This window comes from Dermacentor silvarum, chromosome 7 (assembly GCF_013339745.2).
Source record: "Dermacentor silvarum isolate Dsil-2018 chromosome 7, BIME_Dsil_1.4, whole genome shotgun sequence".
Lineage (NCBI taxonomy): Eukaryota > Metazoa > Arthropoda > Arachnida > Ixodida > Ixodidae > Dermacentor > Dermacentor silvarum.
The window spans coordinates 177,510,687-177,529,819 of record NC_051160.1 but is presented as its reverse complement, the minus strand read 5'-3'; the positions used below and the strand labels follow the sequence as shown (position 1 = coordinate 177,529,819).

The 19,133-nt window shown below is 46.4% G+C and overlaps 1 protein-coding gene across 2 annotated transcripts in view; it reads left to right on the top strand.

The window, feature by feature from the left end:
• Positions 1–19,133, top strand: part of LOC119458721 (mitochondrial-processing peptidase subunit alpha-like) — a 213,121-nt gene that overhangs the window by 10,628 nt on the left and 183,360 nt on the right. For both annotated transcript variants that reach the window (XM_037720576.2, XM_037720577.2), the window contains exon 3: positions 1,131–1,210. In XM_037720576.2, coding sequence (XP_037576504.1) covers positions 1,131–1,210 — 80 coding nt within the window. The remainder of the gene's footprint in view (positions 1–1,130; positions 1,211–19,133) is intronic.

The window sequence follows — 19,133 nt, the reverse complement described above, 5'->3', positions numbered from 1 at the left end:
CATTAGTTCGATCCTAAAATTGGCATTTGCTGCATAATTCGAACTTTACCAGTCTGCACACACGTGCCTGACCCATACGGTGATCCCAATGATAACCTCTTTAGTGGCAGTGTCTTTCTCAATGGAGCTTAGAGGACAGCTAGGGTGTTGAGCACGTCATCTCCCGTCAAGAACGACTACGGTATTTTTGTCCTGTCCTAGGAAGATTTTCAAGCAATAACGGTAGCTCCCAATGACTGATTATGGTATTTACCCGATTCTAATGGGTTCCTTTTGTTTTCCAAGGAAATTGGGCCGAATTTGCCTGCGCGGATGCAAAACCACCTTTGCAGCGTTTGTGTGCTTTACCGCATAACATGGATTGGGGTGAAGCTGACTTGAAAGGGGCCAGGCCCCATTGCAAATTGTGGTTATAGGCTGGAAGTAGCGTTTTGTCGAAATTGGTTTGTTAGTGGAAGAGAGGAATCAACTGTCCTGTCGTCATGCCGCTAGGACGCAAGCATCACTGCCAACTCTCTGCCCATACCGGAGCCGAGGGACGTACCACAGCGTAAGCTCCGCCTCCTTTCTTGCGCCTTCCACTTTGGACGATTAGTCGTGGTAAGTGATGAAGCACGCATGGGTGACCGAGGCTGGGAGTGAAGGAAGTGCGGCGTTTGGCTTGGAAATTTGTGCTGCTCTCGTGGTGCGCAGTGCTGCAATACTTTGCAGATACGTCATGTATCAAGTACGCTTGTTTGTTAAAAATGGCCAATCCTGGTGAGAGGCCCTTTAAAAACCATGTGGTGAAGCTGACTTTAGAAAACCAGCTGCCTTTCCAAAAATTGGGTGCGCGTTAGATTTCTATTTTGGTTAGGAGCTTTAAGTCATTTCTGTGTAAGTTTTCTACTTTGGACAACTAGAAAGTTGGCGCGCGTTTGATTGGGAGGCGGATGAAACGTCAAGCACATACTGCCGAATGAATCTGAGATGTTGGCATTTTTTTTTTCATCTTGTTTCGACCCGCCAGATAATTATATCAATGTCATCGGTCCCGTCAGGGTCGAATTAGCGGAAGTCAACTGTGTTGTGTAGACTTTAGGTATAATTATGTAAAAAAGCTTTTATCATGTAAATCTTTCTCATTGCAGTTGTCATCGATTCAGGATCACGGTACGAGGCTCCTTACCCAAGTGGAGTGTCGCATTTCCTAGAGAAGCTGGCCTTCAATGTGAGTCTGAGTTTTCTGTTGGCTGTGAACCACTGGAGCTGGGTTGGTTGGTGCACCTTGTTGCTAAATGTCGAGTGCATGACAAGTGGATGTTTGTCCATGCACTGTCTCTGTATTCTGTAGCCTTCAGTGAATATATTTTCTTAAAAGTGTGAAGTTGAAGTAATAGGAATGTAAGGGGTTGCGGATAACGCATTGAGCCTCATCCAGAAACAAATTACTAAGATGGCAAGCTGTAAGTGCCAGACCCAGGGAGCCAGTGCGACATCTGTCCTGCACCTTCCGATAAGCCCTTGCAATGCTGCTGATGTAACTGCTCATTTGCAGCATTAGTTGCCACTCCCAAATCATTGTCCATTTGGGTATTCTTTGAGATTGAGGAACAGAAGGTCAGCTTGGATGGGCTGTCACATGACGAGTGTAGCTACATGGATTGAAGCCAACGGAGGAATGTTTATTGAAACAGGCATTTTGTATTAGTCCTACAGATGTGGCAAAGACAGCCACGTGTGATTGTAGTCACTTGCGCAGTCACTTGTACTTATCGGTCGGTGCACACGTAAATTGGGTAGACTTGACAAGTACGATGCATTTCCTTTTCTGTAACTTAAGAAAGCCCTAATTATGAAACCTGGTTGAAGTTTGTGTCGTTTGGTCTGGTCGCCAGAATTGCTGCGTTGATTGTTGGAGGCATGTCGTGCTGGCTGGTCACCGGGCGCCTTGGTGGTCTTGACCCTGGGTGGGCAGCACTGAAATAGGCGCTGTGGCTGGTTTTGATTAGGCTGACTATCCCCAGGCAGTGACAACTCTGGCTTGGAAAAGTCCTCTCTGTCCGAATCCTCATTTTCCAAGATCTCACTGCGAAAGGGCTCTTCTGTTTTCTGAAGTCTGTTGTGCCGCCACGCTTGGTTATCCTCCGTGACCACATGGCACGATCTTGTGGCTGGCGCTCCCAGAATCTGGGCCCTACGAGTCCACTCCATGCCTATAATCCTATCACCTTTGTCGAGTAGACATCTTTGGTGGAACTACATGTGTTTGAACACTCAGCTGCCTCATGGAGTCCGGAAGGTGAGCCGTCTAGCCTGGGAAGCCTTCCAGTGGCGAGAAGCCCAGCAACCCAAGCCTTCCTTGGTTCCCCTGTATCTGAAACCCCTTCTTGGCGGGGCTTGATGTGACATGCTTACAGTCGCACCTAGCTGCAAACAGAGCAAATTGATGAGAAGAAAATTGAGGCCCATTGAAATCTTGAAAACACTGCGTTCAGTTTTGCAATAACTGTGCTTGCAGTGGTATCACTGAGCTTCTCAACTTTGGAAAGTGCGCCCAACACAGGTATGAATACCCTCCATATTGGAAAGGTCGACGCCCACTCTGTACCATGCATGCCTGGCTTTTGGTCTGAGCAACAGAGGAGGGCTGTAGGCATATTTGACGCACACCAAACAGCTATGCAACATTTTTTCTATATCCGAACCAAGTGCTGGCCAGAACAACAACCGCCGGGCTCTTGCTTTGCATTTGCTCATCCACTAGTGGCCTACGTGGATGCGTTTTTGTATTTCTTGCCTCATTAATTTTAGGATCACTACCCCTTGGGCCTTTAACAAATGATGTTCAGAAAAGAATTGTTTTATTTCACCTTCCATATAGTTGTTTCGTGGGTGCCAATGACGCTTTGCATCTGCACTACATTCCATGCTTGTTTACCATCTCTGCTACGATGCTCGTTGTGTGAACCTCGGTCATTCTGGCTATGTCCTTGTAGCCGATTGGCGATGACCTTGATAACATGTCAGCTAGGAGAAGCTGTTTCCCTGGCACAAATTCAGGTTTGAAATCGTAAGTTAGTAATCGCAAGAAGAAACGCTCAAGTTGAGTTGGCTTGTCTGCGATTCCTTTGGATGCTATGGAAATCAGTGTCTTGTGATCGGTTTCAATTCAAATCTTACGGCCATAAACAAAGTAATGAAATTTCTTGCATGCAAAAGTAATTGCCATTGCTTCCTTTTAAATCTGCATTGCGCATTTGTCATAATCCGGAACGCATAAGCAACGGGTCTCCACTCGTCGTGACGCTGCAAGAGAGCCGAACCTAATCAGCAGTTAGATGTATCTGCTGTTATCTTTGCCTCTCTGTTGGGGTAAAAAATAGCCACAACAGACTTAGCAGTTCACTTTCCATTCATAGGCATGCTTTTTTGACCATTCGAACACTGCTTCTTTTCTTATGAGACTGCGCAGCAGTTTTGTTTCGTCGGCTATGTTGGGTATGTACTTTCCAAAATATGCCAAGCATCCTGTGAACAGCAGACTTATCTGCTGGGCCCGACATTTCTGTAAATGATTTGCTGAGAGGCGGGCTGGGCCTTATGCCATCTTGTGATGTCACCTAAGAACTCGACTTCAGTCAAGCCAAACTAGCACTTGGCAGAGTTAAAAGTCAGACCTGGCCTGTTGCATAGCATTTCTGACAGGTGATCTGGGTGCTTTTTAGGGGCGCCCCAGATCAAAAATTTCACTCAGCGTTTTCTGAAAGGCTTCTGGCACTGAGGCTATGCCAGTCTCTGAAAATGGCAGCACCCAAAGGACCTGCCAAATGTGGCCTGATCTAGTGGAATTGTCAAGGCTCCAGCCAATTCAGCCTCAACGTCCTCTCGCTTAGGTATTTGGTAGTGCTCGTGTTTCAAACTCTTGTTAATGGGTTTCAGATGCGTGCATATGCATAATTTACCATCTTTTTTCTTTACAATGACCAAGGGGCTGTCCTGTCTGTTAGTTCTTGGGCCCTTTGGATGATGCCGCCATTTCCATACGATCAAGTTCCTATCAAAGAGGTTGTCGCAATGCCAGGGGTATACGCCTTGCTGCACGAACAACTGGTGTTGCATCACTTCGGACAACTGTGCAATATTTACGCCAAGTTGTTGCGGACAGTGGCACCCACTCTTTCGTGTGTTCTTGTTCTTTATTCAATCAACGCCCACAACGCCAACTGGCATTAATGCAGGGGGCATAATGGAGATTCATAAATTGCATATGAGAGCTTGAAGCGGAGACATTTATGGTGTTCGCCAAGTTCTTTGTTCTTTTTGCTTTCTGACTGGTTCCACAAACTCGAGTGTTGGCCTAAAGTAGGCTTTATAAGTGGCCTCCCCGAGGGTTCTCTGAAGGCATGCGCTCTATACGAAGAATGCTATTGATATCCATACACCCATAATAAGCAGCAATAGCCTTGGCTGATATCCTTCGTGGTGATGTCACGGATGGAAGGCGGGCCTCCTTGCACTGGGTGGTCTCACTTTCTGTGCCAAGGGCGATTTCACCTACTGATTTGCACGCAAGTGTCGTCCTGTTGGTGCGAATGCCGAGCTACTAAATAGCACCAGGTTCCGCGATTCTTTGAAGGCACAGTGGGCAGAAACAAAGTCTTCTGGGCTTTTGAAAAGGGAGGCAAGGAGTGAGGCAGCTTGCAGCGATAGCGGCCGTATTTTTTCAGTGCTGGAATTGCAGGTTCTCTTGCTCTCAAGTAAACAGTTAGACTTGGAAAACTCTAGCGAGTCGTGTTCAAAGCTTCAATTTACTACTAATGATGGTGAGAAAAGCTTAGATCCTCTGGCATGGACGCAGCTCAACAAAGACACTTTGCCTCCATGCTTTCTTTTCCACGTTCTGCCAGCAATAACGCGGCTCATGGACACAAAACCACACTTGACTTCCGTTTCCAGAACTATTGTGCTTCGTATACACTGTTTCTGTGGCCTTGCCCACGTGCAGTTTAAAAACGTGAAGAAATAAGTGACAGTAATAAGCAAGAGAAAATAACAAATTAACTGCTGATATTGCAACAGTGAAAGCTGTTCACATAGAAAAATTTCAGAAATATTAGTGGTTTTCTGAGAGAGGTTGGCACAAAAAAGGGTTAAAATGACAACTGTAAAACTGATGGGGCCACCCAACGTTTGTGACATGTCATCGTGTACCCACTTGGCACCTTTTCCTTGCGGAAACAGGAACTCTATTATGCTTTCCCACGTTGACCTTTTCTGGAGTTACTGCCTTTCTGGAAATGAAAGATAAATTAAAATTACATGTAGCTGACCATTGAATGTAGAGAAATTGGCCAATATACACCCTGCTTTAATAAAGAACTTTACCCCAGCATTTCATAAAGCAAAGCTGCTCAGACAGGGAGGCCCCTCCTACAAAGCTGCTCTAAATTGACAATAGTGGTACACTCTTAGCTAGACGAAAGTGCTTTTACACCCTTGAGCACTGATGTGACACATGCTTTCACCAAAATCGCCTTTATTTATGTATTTAGTACCCACAGCACCCATTCAGGCATTGCAGTGGGGGGGGGGGGGGGGGGAGTACAGAAGAAAAACAAGTATAAAAATTGCAGGTTTACACAAATTCGGGTACATGAAAAACAGACATTATTATACGCATACGCACACAGCCACGTCAGACGCAGCCACAGTGCAGGTGTCACATGCACAATGATAAAGATTCATAATGAAAAGGCAAAGAACAAAGCGAAGAATAAGTTGCAACAAAATACGGTTGTGATACAAGGTACAGTAAAAGCTCTTTAATTCGACCCTCGTTAATTCGGAAGATCGGTTAATTCGGACACGTCCCTTGGTCCCGGCAGGCGTTTGCATTATTTAATGCAATGAAACTCTCGTTAATTCGGACGTATTTGGCCGCACATCGGTTAATTCGGACAACTCTCGGTGCTCGGCGAGCGCGGTGCGCTGCAAATGTGCGACGCAAACAAGCCATAAGTAGAAAGATAAATTAAAATTACCATAACGGCGTTAAAATTACCATAACTCTACCATAACGGCGTTAGCGTCCACTGAAACGAAGCGACGGAGTTCGCATCGCCATAGCCATCAGTGGAAATCGTACGGGAATGACAGCAACGCCAGAACGCTTCGTGCCTATTTGCGCCTTTAAAGCTTTTATTCTTGCGTTTACCGGCGCGCATAGCACCGCGTTGGCCGCGTGCCTTCAAAACTGCGTAGTCTCTATCCGTGATCGCGTTGATAGCGGCCGCGGTTTCATCCGCAGCGGTTGTGAGTGATCGCGTTGATAGCGGCCGCGGTTTCATCTGCAGCGGTTCCGGCAAAAAGTACTTTCGTTTTCACTCAGTGTGCGTGCCGACAGGGAATGGAATACGAACTCCTTGAAAAGAAAAAAAGAAAAGAAATTTGAGCCATTCGACGCCGCCGCGCGTTGTTTTCCATCCTTCTCCGCATCGCCAGCCTCGCGCACCTCTGTCCCGGTGCCCTTCCGCCCCTCCGAACACGAATGGTCCGTGCCTATAGTTCTGTAAGCCACACCACCCTCCGAAACATGAATGGACTGCGCCAACTGCGCTGAGGCTGGCGAAGCGCCGCTAATCTGCGACATAAGAGAGCCAAAACAATGTTAGCGTCCACCGAAACGAAGCGACGGAGTTCGCATCGCTGTTGTCATCACTAAAAATCATACTGGAATGACAACAACGCCGGAAGGCTTCGTGCCTATTTGTGCCTCTAAAGCTTGCGTTTACCGCCGTGCATAGCACCGCGTTGGCCGCGTGCCTTCATGACTGTGTAGTCACCATCCATGATCGTCTCGATAGCGGCCGTGATTCCGTCCGCAGCGGTTGCGGCAAACAGTAGTTTCGTTTTGACTCGGTACGCACGTCGGCCGCATGCCTTCATAACTCGGTAGTCGCCATGCATGATCGCGTTGATATCGACCACGGTTTCGTCCGCAGTTGCAGCAAACGGTAGTTTCGGTTTGACTCTGCGTGCTTTGGCCGCGCGCCTTCAGAACCGCAAGGTTGCCGTGCATGATCGCGTTGAGAGCGGCCGCGGTTGTGGCAAACAATACTTTCGTTTTTACTCAGTGCAAAGCTTTCGAGGATAAAGAGCACCGTCTACTTCGCGATGGGCGGCGATCCGGCGACATTGGCGAAAAAATAAACGGGATGCGCACGTGCTAGTGAAAAGCGCGTCTCAGATGAAGACGCGCGCCGCGGCCGCGATGTGAAGGAAGTCGCGAGAGCTTCACCGCCGCGAGCTCTAATCAGTCGTGAGATGACGAGAATTGCAGCTTCCGCATTGCGTTTATGCAAAATAAAAACATAATTTGCTGTTTCATACTGCAAATAAGAGCATGTTGACGTAGTAAGCATTTGTTTATTGTTTTCTTGATACCCTCGATAATTCGACATTGGTTAATTCGGACATTTTTTTCGGTCCCGTGAAATCTGAATTAACAAGCTTTTACTGTACAGTTCAACAAGGTGAAAAAGAAGCACTAAAGGAAAACATCATTTGCAACCAGGATTCTGTATAGGTCATGGTGATTGTCAGACATATCCGCGATATTTATCAAACCTTAGTGATCAAAAGAATGTAATGCAGAAAAGAACTTGTTAGTACACTGAGGAAGGTAGTCGGTTCCACTGACTGATGGTTCCTAGGAAAAAAGAGCTGCTAAAGGCCGATGTATTACATTTGTATTCTCTCATCTTGTGTTCATGGTCTTTGCGTGCTTATATGTATTGAGGCTGGTTAATGTATACGTCACGGGGAATTCGAGTATGCAAATGATATATGCTGTGTAAAAGCTTCACTTGAAATGACACTCTTCAGCGCTGCAGAGATTCCCATTTTAGCATCGCCTTAGATTTCGTTGCACTAAACTGCCTGTCATACGTTGGTATATGAAGCATAGCTGGTCAAATCTTTAGCTAGCTTATCTAAATGCATTTTTTTCTGCTGTCCAGTGCGTTACGATGGAACGAACTTGCGAAATGGCCAAGGTTAACTAATGCTCATAAAGCTCGTGAACATAGCATAGTCATTTGTAAGTTTGTTCCTAATTTAAGGTGCTGGCACACAGAAAGTCGTTGCTCGCGCACGCTAGTTAGAGATTTGGACGGCTGTACACATCTTGCCTCCATGGACTGAAGTTCTAGTCTTTCTTTGTTAGTTACTGTTCAAGGGTCCCACACACAGCACGTGTATTCCAGTGCAGATCTTACGTACAATTTATATACCATATTTTTTGGTGTATAAGACGCGTTTCTTTTCTGAATTTTTTGTTGGTGCGTCTTATAGAACGGTTCTATAAGACGCACCAATGAAAAATTCAGAAAAGAAACGCGTCTTATACACCAAAAAATATGGTATATAAATTGTACGTAAGATCTGCACTTATGCTTATGTAAGTTTTTTTGGGGGGGGGAGAAAACTGCCGTCAAAATCGGATTCAATGTAATAGCCATGTGAAGCGTGCTCGTTGACTTAATTGCTACGGGTTCTGTGTGCGCTATCGAGGTGCCGGGATCTTGTGATCGAGTTCCCAAGTGCCGTGCGATAAGGACGGAGCAGCAACGCAAGCGGTGGCAGGCTGACCACGAATTGACCGACTTCTGCAGATCGCTGTCAAGATACGGCGCGCGCCGCTGCGCAAACTACGCAGTTGCTACCAGAGTGCAAGCCCCCCCCGTCCTTCTGCGGAGCTTTCCTCTCTTGTGCGGCTCACCGTCATATGCTTTCACTCGCACATACAGCATACGGCGCGTAGGGACAATGTTAATGCCCTTGGACAAATGTATACGGTGCATCGCGGCAACCAGGATGGCAGAAATGTGCCTGGAGTGGAAATATATGGCACCCATACGCTTACGCGTGACCCGCGTTCACAGAGTAAAACTTCACTTTTTTTTTTATCGCTTACCAAACGAACAGGTGCATCTTATATAAGTTTTTTTCCGGAAAAACTGCCGTTTTGAGGGGGGTGCATCTTATAAAAAGGTGCGACTTATAGACCGGAAAATACAGTAGTAATTCCCGGGTTTGTTGTGCAAACGCACGTACATTTCGTCATAAAAATCCGAAGCTTCGACAAGTTTTGCTTACGGTATAATCCATGTGTCGATTCCATGATAAAGTGGGGCAAAAGTAAACGGCTAGGTATCCACATACCATTTTTACCGAGAGCAGTTTGTCGTGTATTCAAATTTTCCTGAATTTTGTTTTCCTGAAGAACCTCAAGCACACCGTTTTCTTAAGATTCAGTTTCATTTCCCATCGCTCACACCACGGATGTATGGCATATAAGTCGTTTTAAATTACAAAGCAGTCACTTTAAGAGGTAATTTTACGGTATAATATGCAGTCATCTGCAAATAGCCTAATATGTGATTGTAGGTGTTCATTATTGTCATTTATATAAAGTAGGAATAGAAGGGGCCCCAGAACTGACCGCTGAGGTACCCCTGATGTAACATCAGTTATTGCAGATTGTTCGCCATTTACGACTACATATTTATTTATTTATTTATTTATTTATTTCAGTACTCTCAGGGCCAGAGGCATTACAGAGAGGAGGGGCATGCAAAATCGGCGGCAGTTTCCTTAAATTTGTTGACGTCGGTGATGGCAGCGATGAAGGCAGGGAGATGGTTCCAGTCATTTCCAGTTCGAGGAATAAATGAGTTTATGCAAAGCCTAGTTAGACATTGCGGTATTCCTACCTTGAAGTTGGTCAATGCGTGAAGATATATAAGATGGAGGGAGGAGTAGCTTATCTTTGAGAATAGGGTTGGTATAATAAATTCTGTGGAAAAGACATAAGCGAAAATATTTACGGCGCAGAGAAAGAATGGGAAGACCAAGTGCAGATTTCATTGCAGATACGCTTGCTGTTCGGGAATAATTTGAAACAATAAAGCGGGCGGCGCGATTTTGAACAGACTCTAAAGTGTTAATTAAAGTTATCTGATTAGGATCCCAAATGGAGCAAGCATATTCTAGTTTAGGTCTTATTAATGTCCTATACATATGAAGCTTAACGGTGCTATTAGAAGCTGTGAAATGGCGCCGTAAGAATCCGAGCGTGCGGTTAGCCTGGTTGCATATATAGTTCACGTGCATTTTCCAGGACAGATTGTGTGTTAAGTGAATACCAAGATATTTGTACGATGAGATAGGTGATAGGAGAGAGTTATTGAGAAGATAGCGAGGGGTGTATTCAGGAGGACGGCTGGAAATACGCAGATGTTTGCACTTAGTGGTGTTAAGCGTCATGAGCCATTCGCTGCACCATGAAGAAATTGCGTCCAAGTCTGATTGCAAACATGCTTCATCAGAGGGATTAGTAATTGAACGATAAAGCACACAGTCATCTGCGAAAAGATTTATATGGGAGATGACGTTGTTAGGAAGATCATTAATATAAATTAAAAACAGGAGAGGACCTAATACAGAACCTTGAGGTACTCCAGAGGTTACGGAAACAAGAGGTGAGTCATAATCATTAACTGAAACATATTGACTACGGTTGGAAAGAAAACATTTAATCCAGCCTAATACTTGATCGTTAATATTAAGAGCACCGAGTTTAATTAGCAATAGATCGTGAGAAACAGTGTCAAAGGCCTTAGCAAAGTCTAAAAAAATGCAATCCACAATAACGTTAGCATCCATAGCGCGAAATAAATCATTAGTGAAAGAAAGAAGCTGTGTCTCACACGAAAAAAATTTTCGGAAGCCATGTTGACATGAATTGAAAAAGTTGTTAGATTCAAGGAAGGTAATAAGATGAGAATAAATAATGTGCTCAAGAAGTTTACAGGGAACGCTCGTTAATGAAATGGGCCGATAGTTAAGTATTGAAGCGTTACTACCTGATTTATGCAATGGAACCACCTTCCCCACCTTCCAATCAAGAGGGATGGAACAACTCTGCAATGACTGTTCAAAGATTTCACGAAGAATCAATGATGAGCAGGTAGATGTACTTTTCAAGAACTTCGTTGTAATGCCGTCGATACCTGAACAAGATGAAATCTTCTGTCTTCAATTAAACATGTTACGCCAACAGAATCAATGGTTATTGGATCCATGGGTAAAAAATTGGTTGTACAAGGCTGAGGGAAAACATTCGGCAGGGTACACGAAAAACACGAGGCAAAAAAATCATTTAACACTTTGCAGCAGTCACTCTGGTGTATCGGAGTGTTGTGCTCATCGCAAAGATGTATTCGGTTTATTCCCACTGACCACATTCCAAAATTTTCTTGGATTATCTCTAAGAAGGAACGGGAGCGTGTGCTGGTACAATTTTTTGTTTTGCTTCAGACGAAATTTGTTTGTCATCCGTCTTAGCGGTGGCGTAAGCGTGCCAGCGTTCGGCCGTTTGGGTTGCCTTGGCCCGCCGGAATAGTCTTTTTTTCTTGTTCAGCAGGCGCCGCAGGCGTGTGTTAAACCAGGGAGCATGACAGTTAGATATAATACGTTTCTGAGGGATGAATTGATCAATTAAAAAATTGACTTTTTCTTTGAATAAGGTCCAATTTTCATCAACGCTGCGCGTGTGGACACTTGGAATAAACTGGGTGATAAAATCCATTAGTTCGCGGTTTATAGACTCAAAGTCAGCATTTTTATAGTCTCGGATAACTTTTGGTGTTTTGGTAGCGGGAACAGACGTGCGTAGTTCAAAATAAATGAGGCAATGATCACTCAAACCAGGTAAATATCTTAAGCAGGAAACAAGCTGGGGTGTAGTAGTGAGAAGGAGGTCAAGAATGTTAGCAGAATGCTGAGTAGGTCGTGTAGGCTGAAGGACAAGTTGCTTAAAATTAAAATCCAGACAGAGGTTGATGAAGAGAGAGCACTCAGATGAGCAGTCAGATGAGGGAGGAGAGTCATGCCAGTTAATTGATGGAAAATTAAAATCACCAAGAAGGAAGAGTGGGCATGAAGGGAACCGGACAATTAACTCATTTATTACGTCATGTAAATCTGAATTAAATGTCAAGGGTGAACTGGGCGGCCGATAGCACACACAAAAAATAAAATCACGATATCCCAGAGTGACACGCGTACACACGATTTCCAAATGAGTAGCAATATTTATAACACAACAACTCAAGCCGTCACGTACGGCGATCAACACTCCGCCACCCGAGCGCGAGATACGGTCACAGCGAAAAAATTTGAAAACTCTTTCACATTCAAGGATTTCATAATCTGCAATATCACTCGAGAGCCAAGTTTCGGTCAAGATAACAATGTCAGCTGAACATGAATCAATGGCTGAAGACAGGTCATCACGTTTATTACGCACACTGTGCACATTGGAGAAAAGGAAGGAAATTGGTTTAGCGACAGGACGAGCAGGTAGCTATAGCGATGAACTACTAGTGGCAAATGAAGCATTCGGGATAATATTCGTCGAAGCCGAAACAACAGATGTGCCTCTGATCTCGCTGGAACGCCTTTCGGCAATATCTACTTCACAAACACGATCGGTGGTGGAACAATAGACGTAGCACTTTTTCTTGATGTACAATCGGTTCAACCGCAAGAGATACTTCTCTCCCGAAGCCTTACCGAATTCAGCCAACTTTTTGCGGGACTGGCGTGTGGCGCGAGAGAAGTCTTCACTAAATGATACCTTGCCATTTTTGAACTTTGTACGTTGCGATATAATCTTGTCTCTTAATTTGGGAGAACCGAATTTAACAATAATGGGTCGACATTTCTCCGATACATACGAGCCCAGTCTGTGAGCACGATGAATACCTTCGTCGGGAAAAGATAGATCTAGTTTGTCTGAAAGAATTTTGCGAACTGTGTTCTTCAGACTCGGCCCAAGTTTCAGAGCTAGTGTCCGGGATACCGAAGAAAATCAGGTTATCTCGACGGGAGCGATCCTCGAGATCGTCTAGCCGTGAATTTAATGCACCTGACTCCGTACGAACAGCCTCGGATATGGCATCATTAAATGCAGGAACACCTTCACTGTCCAGTGACAGTACCTGGGATTCGACAGCCGCAAGCCTGCTAGTAAGGTCGCATACTTTCTGCTCTAGTTCAAGTTGGTTCGCCTTTAGCTGTGTTAAAGTATCCATCAACTCACTGTGACGGGCATCCGATTTTTCAGACAAGGCAGTAATAGCAGCTAGCACATCGGCATTTGGATTAGCATCGGTTGGTCCCGGATTTGACTCAATGTCGCCTGCTAACATCAAAAGCTTAACAACATGTATGCAATCACATATTGTAGAAACTAACACTAGTGGGCAGGGGAAGAGCAGCGTACAAATGTTGCTGGTACGTTTAGCATGCAAGGAAGGACAGTCACCAACCTGTACAGCAAGGAAGCAGAACGGGTTGTCAAGCGTGCGCATGGTGGCCACTCTTCCTTGCCCACTGAAGAAGTCATTGGAAACGCAGGCTTTTATATGTTCGGTTGTCGCCGATGATGTGCCGGGGGCGCAAGGTGGCGTTGGTCGCAGTATTACGTTGGCGATAGCGTTGAAATCTTCGGTCCAGTTTGCTGCCACAGAGCACGGTGACGTTGCAACGATGTCGGCATATCCCCGGACTGGTGCAGATAGCCACGTGCCAAGAAGAACGGGAATCTGTACAGCAAGGAAGCAGAACGGGTTGTCAAGCGTGCGCATGGTGGCCACTCTTCCTTGCCCACTGAAGAAGTCATTGGAAACGCAGGCTTTTATGTGTTCGGTTGTCGCCGATGATGTGCCGGGGGCGCAAGGTGGCGTTGGTCACAGTATTACGTTGGCGATAGCGTTGAAATCTTCGGTCCAGTTTGCTGCCACAGAGCACGGTGACGTTGCAACGATGTCGGCATATCCCCGGACTGGTGCAGATAGCCACGTGCCAAGAAGAACGGGAATCTGTACAGCAAGGAAGCAGAACGGGTTGTCAAGCGTGCGCATGGTGGCCACTCTTCCTTGCCCACTGAAGAAGTCATTGGAAACGCAGGCTTTTATATGTTCGGTTGTCGCCGATGATGTGCCGGGGGCGCAAGGTGGCGTTGGTCGCAGTATTACGTTGGCGATAGCGTTGAAATATTCGGTCCAGTTTGCTGCCAGAGAGCACGGTGACGTTGCAACGATGTCGGCATATCCCCGGACTGGTGCAGATAGCCACGTGCCAAGAAGAACGGGAATCTGTACAGCAAGGAAGCAGAACGGGTTGTCAAGCGTGCGCATGGTGGCCACTCTTCCTTGCCCACTCATTGTCGCCTCTCGCATAAATACTTGGCGATCCACGCAATAACTTGGGGATTAATATTAAAGCTGGTTCATTTTGGAGTAACAAGTATTGTGAAACGATCACGAATGCTTTTTGAAAGTCGAGAAAAATACAGTCAGCCGATGATTTGTCGTCCAATGCTGCCGTAAGACATGGGTGAACTCTACTAGCTCTGTGACGCACGAAGTTCTCTTTCGAAGGGTTTCGTTTGAATGAACGAACGGGCGATGTGCGGACGAGCGTTGTCTTGATGGAAACGCACTCCTTTTGTGAGCATGCCTCTCCTCTTGTTTTGAATCGCGTGGCGAAGGTTTTTCAACGTCTCACAGTAGCGGTCCGCATTGATTGTTGTACCGGCAGGCATGAATTCGCACAAGAATAACCCCTTCCTGTCCCAAAAGACGCTCGCCATCATCACTTTGTTGGCAGACAGTGTTTGTTTGAACTTCCACTGCTTCGGCGACTCTGGATGTTTCCATGGACGGGATTGTTTCGTTTCCGGTGTCGTGTAGTAGTGGACCCAAGTCTCATCCGCAGTGACAATAGAGTCCAAGAATTTCTCGCCAATGCTTTTGTAGGCCTGAAGAAATTTGCGGGCTGCTTCAACACGTTGCCGTTTGTGGTCTTTCGTAAGCATTCTCGGGACCCACCTTGCGCAAACCTTGGCATACCCTATATAGTCTGTCAAAAGTTTGGCAATGTAGGTCTTGCTGACATCAGGGATCATCTCGCAGAGCTCCCGAACCATCATCCTTCGACCTTTCAGCATTGTTTCTTCTACTTTCGCAATCATTTCGTCCGAAACTGATGGCCGACCAGAATGCTGTTCGTCATGGACGTCCGTCTTTGAATTCTCTGCACCGTTTGCGCATGTGTTGCATGCTCGTACACTTTTCTCCGTAGACTGCACACAGTTGGGAATGAATGTTCACCAGCGCTGCGTTTTTGCACGAAAAAAACGAGTTACAGAGCGTAATTTGCACCTGGCGGGTTTTCCCGCCAGGTGCGAATGAAAGCTCCATCTCGTAACGGCCGCCAAGCCAAGACTGAACATCGCAGACAGCTCGCCGGGGCGGGGAATGGGAGAGGGGGAACCAAGCTACACGCCAGTGTCGCCGGATCCCGCGTAATGGTGTTCCTTGCGACTGCAGCTTCTTGGGAACCTTATTTTACGGACAATGTTCGTAGTAATATGATCTGCAGGCAGAACCCAATGAACAGGTTTCCAAGATCAATAAATGTTAGATGTAATAGTAGGCCTGAAATGGAGCCTTCATGAACTCTATAAATGTTTAAGCTTTTTACAGATGAAGGACTCGCTGCTACAGGGAGCTGCAAGTGAGCTATGCATGTGGAAGAACGAGTGGGAGAAGAGGCTAATGGTTTCAAATGCTTTGGTTGGGCACAAGGAATCTGTGAAGACGACTTCCAAACGTCACCTAGTACAATTATAGTCTTTTAACTGGATTGCTCAACCATTGTTTGCATTAGAAATCGAAATGTATAATTAACTAATTACTAAAATTCACTAATTGCCTTACGGCACATATTGCAATTACTAGGGATGGGTGAATAGTAGGGGTGTGCGAATACTGAATAGTAGAATCGAATATCGTATCGAATCAAGAAAAAAAGCCGATTATCAAATTGAATATCGATTATCAGAAAATTCAACACAAACATTTATGGTTCCAAATTTTGCGCCAAAAACACAGCTGCACATGCTCAGAATCTTGCAGCTATCAGCAACTTAGGTACCTACTAATCGAGATGCATAGTATGCTCTGCTCTTATTAAAGGGAACACGGAATTATTATGCCAGTACTTATGACCCGGTAGGTATATGAAGGTCTGGAAAGTATTTCTTTCTTTTTTTTTTCTAAATAAGGTTTACTACTATTACTACTTCTACTGTCATATAGAATTAAGTGCTTTTTCTCTCCCTCTGAAGCCGAAGAAATAGCTAAGTTATTCTAAATACGAATGGGGTTTTCAGTTTATTAGTGGGCCATGCGGTGCTTAATGGCAATCTTCTATTGCTTATAAAGTATTGCTTTCCCGTTTTTTGCCAGAAAACAGGAGGATGTTTCCATCTTTATGGCAGGTGGTTTCTGTGGGTTATTGTCAGCTCGTTAAGGTCAACCTGCACGACAGACAAAAGCGGGAAATGCACGTCCTGTCACTCCGCACCGCACACGTCGACTGCGTGTCGGTGCCGAACGTAAAAAGTTCTCAAATCGGGGGAGGCCCATGGCACATTCGCGCAATGTCTGTCCCCTCCCACTCTTTTTTTTTTCATCTGCGTCTAACTGCCGTCCGTGTAAATGCGTTTGCAGCCGGGGGTCAGTGCACTTTCACATGCTATTATTTTCGAGCCCGCCATGTGAATGCAAAGCTAGTCTTGTGACAGGTGGCTCGCAGCTACGACATGAAATCGTACGAACGGCATTCGGAACAAGGGGCCACCGCGCTACGGTATTTCAGAAAGATGGTGGCCGAGAACGTGCAACGGTCATTCCGCACACACTCGCTTTCGTTGGTGAGGCGGGTACCGCTGTGAGGATTGGTACCCCCTTTCTGAGTGTACCACTGTGAATGCATTGATTCGGTAACCGTAACTTCAGTTGCCAACACCCAACGCCGCAGCTCCGATTAGGCCTAACAGGCTGGACAGTGGCCAGGCTCACTAACTGTCGCAGAAAGCTTGTCGCTAATATACGGGTGGTTTATCAGTGATCGGTTGTGAAATCACGCTTACGGGTTAGATTGATGGCCTTTGAAGTGGCATTTGGGTCCGCGGTTGACCAGCCGGCAACTACCGCGAGCACACATGCCAAGCTGGTCTGTGTGCTCGCACGTGAGCAGAAAGCTCCGAACTGCACGAATCTATGTGCGCGAACACTGAACTCGTGTAGTCGATGCAATCAGTGTGCCTTCCGGTGGCCTTATCTTCACACATGCTTCCACGCTTTCCACATGCGCTGCTTTTGTTGTTCCCTCTCTTTGCGCAGCTTTAATCGGTTCGATTGGTATCGTCGACTTCGACCCGATCGAACCTTGGCACCAACAGAGATTATGCGCTGTGGGAATGCCGTGTGCGTCGAGGCATCGACCACTGCCGGGTCATTCACCGAAGGTACCGATATCCGAAAAGTCGAATATTTGATATTTGATTTCCAAATCGAATTATTCAGACGTTCACTATTCGATTTGAAATTGAATATCAGAGTATTTGCACAGCCCTAGTGAATAGTAAATTCTAGGTACGAATCGAATTCGCAACGAATAGTAATTTGGCTGAATAATTCCAAATTGTATAGTTTGAATAGTAGTACCGTATTTATTCGAATATAAGGCGGTCACGATTATAAGGCGAGGGGGGAGTTGAAGGACCGCAAAAAAGGAAAAAAGTTTGCACACTAATATAAGGCGAGAGATCCCGCCAGAAACTTGATTTAAATTCCCACCTTTGAAGTTTGCGAAATTCAGCCGTGATACCACATAATCACGAGCTGTCATCATCTGAAGCATCACTGCTTTCCTTGTTGCTGGTGCACTCCCAAACTTCGCTGTCGTCAGTGCCGTCCAGCGAGTTGGAAATGCAGCACTTCTTGAAAGAAGCTGCCACCATAGCGTCGGGTATAGCTGCCCAAGCGTCGGCTATCCAGCGAGCCACTACCGACGGAGATGCCCGCTTCAAACGGCCCGACGGTGTCAAGGCCGTTTCGTCGGAAGCCATCCATTCGTTGTAGAGGCGTCTTACATGGTCCTTAAAAGGCTTGTTAAGACACACGTCCAGTGGCTGCAGCTGGCTCGTCATGCCACCGGGGATGACAACCAGATCGGTGGCTTCTTCCTGTAGCTTTTTCTTGACCCCCTCGCTCAGATGTCCCCGAAAAGCGTCAAGGACGAGCATCGATTGGCGAGCCAACAGTGCCCCGGGGCGCCGGCACCACACAGTTTTAATCCAGTCCATGACGAGTGCCTCAGTCATCCAGCCTTTTTCTTGGCAGCGGATGTGCACACCCTTAGGAAAATTTTCATTTTTAGGCATCGTTTTCCTCTTCAGCACCACGTAAGGCGGCAGCTTGTGCCCGTCGGCGGTGCACGCTAGCATAACGGTGATCCGCGCTTTTTCGCACCCTGCGGTACGTATGTGCACTTGGCGATCACCTTTCGTGTGTACCGTTTGCGCCGACGGCATGTCAAAAAAAATCGGGGTCTCGTCCGCGTTCCCGATCTGGCTGAGGAGGAAGTTGCGCTCTCTTCGCAGTCCTATGACATAACGTTGAAAAGACAGCAGCTTTTCTTCGTAGTCACGGGGAAGCTTTTGCGTAATGGAAGTCCGTCTTCTAAGTCAGAACCCGGCTCTCTTCATGTATTTCTGCACCCAGCCTCGGCTGGCCTTGAACTGCGACCCGGAGATGCCGCGATCTTTTGCGAACTCTCGGGCCTTCAGCTGTAGCATTTCCGTTGTCACAGTCAAGGCGCGGCTCCTGGTTTGTCAGACGAATTCAGTCAGACTTGCCTCCACTTCGGGAAACACACCCTTGCGCGGTCCCCGGAAAGCTTTCCGCGTCGCAGCACAGGCAAAGAGGGCCTCCTTCTCTTTTCTCCAACGACGCACGTTGTTTTCTGGGACGCCGTGCTTTCGACCTGCAGCGCAGTTGCCCAAAGCTTCGGCATCGGTTATCACGTTTCTCTTGAATGCCGCATCGTAATGACAACGACGACTTGCCATGATCACTAGTCGCAACGGAAAGGTTCCCGTAGGTAATCCAGTCAAATGCCACGCCGAACGAAGGTAGCGTACACTCTTAACAAAGGTCACGGGAGGCTGCCGC